This window comes from Eimeria mitis, genomic scaffold (genome assembly GCF_000499745.2).
Source record: "Eimeria mitis Houghton genomic scaffold, Emh_scaff1477, whole genome shotgun sequence".
Lineage (NCBI taxonomy): Eukaryota > Apicomplexa > Conoidasida > Eucoccidiorida > Eimeriidae > Eimeria > Eimeria mitis.
In genome coordinates this window covers 11,035-11,874 of record NW_013569410.1, presented here as the reverse complement: position 1 = coordinate 11,874, position 840 = coordinate 11,035, and the positions used below count along the sequence as shown (strand labels likewise).

General features: G+C 46.3%; 1 protein-coding gene across 1 annotated transcript in view; it reads right to left on the bottom strand.

Annotated features, from left to right (window-relative positions):
* Positions 1–416: 416 nt before the first annotated feature.
* EMH_0037850 (uncharacterized protein) overlaps positions 417–840 on the bottom strand; it is a gene marked incomplete at both ends in the record, with an annotated part of 921 nt that continues 497 nt past the window's right edge. The window contains 2 exons of the mRNA XM_013495220.1: positions 417–604; positions 663–830. Of these exons, the coding sequence (XP_013350674.1) occupies positions 417–604; positions 663–830 (356 nt within the window). The remainder of the gene's footprint in view (positions 605–662; positions 831–840) is intronic.

The window sequence follows — 840 nt, the reverse complement described above, 5'->3', positions numbered from 1 at the left end:
TTTATGCTTTTTTAATGCATTTTTTAACCTTTCGTGCCACCATATGTCTCAGAAACCCGAACGCTTTCAGCAGAAAGCGCAAAGCATATGCAAGAGACGCCGTTGCGGTGGTCAGCACAGAGGGGGTGGGGGGGAACGAAACGAAACAAAACTTTTATATATTTCAGGGGGTTTCTATGCTTTTAAGAGATACAAAACTAAGAAACTTTCGTGGATAGATGTTCTGGGTTTAGCGGCGGAGTGTACCTGCTCGCGTTGATGTCTGTGTTGTGCTGAGGGTTTAGGGTTTAGGGTTTAGTGTTGCTATTGTTTAGAAGGCTCTGAGGAACTCCTAGCCCCAGAAAGCCCTTGAAATACACAGTTTGTGTGCTGTGCATGCGCCACACATAACAGTGTTTATCTTCTGTAGGTTGCAACTACTTCTCTTCGCTGAGTTTTTCATCCTCTTCTTCTTCTGCCTCTGTTTGTGCAATCGCATCTGCTCGTTTCTCTAGCTCCTTCGCCTCAGCAGCTTCTTCGTGTATCTGTAGTTTGTTGAGCTCTTCCTGTGCTTTTTCTATTTTTTCTTGTGCTTTGTCCAGCTCCTTTTCTTCTTGCTTGCATTCTGCATGTGTCACATAGATAGGGCCGCTAACAACCACCGATCACACACAAAGACCCACCGTCGTCTTTCTCCTCTTTCGCCTCTCCTCCTTCATTCGCAGCAGAATCTCTCTCCTCTGGGGGCTCTTCCGTGCCGCTTTCTTCTTCTTCTTTAGCAGGCTCACCATCAGAAGCAGAGGATTCTCCCTCTGTAGTATTTAGAGCAGCCTTTCCAGTGTTGCTTTCTGCTGTGAGCAT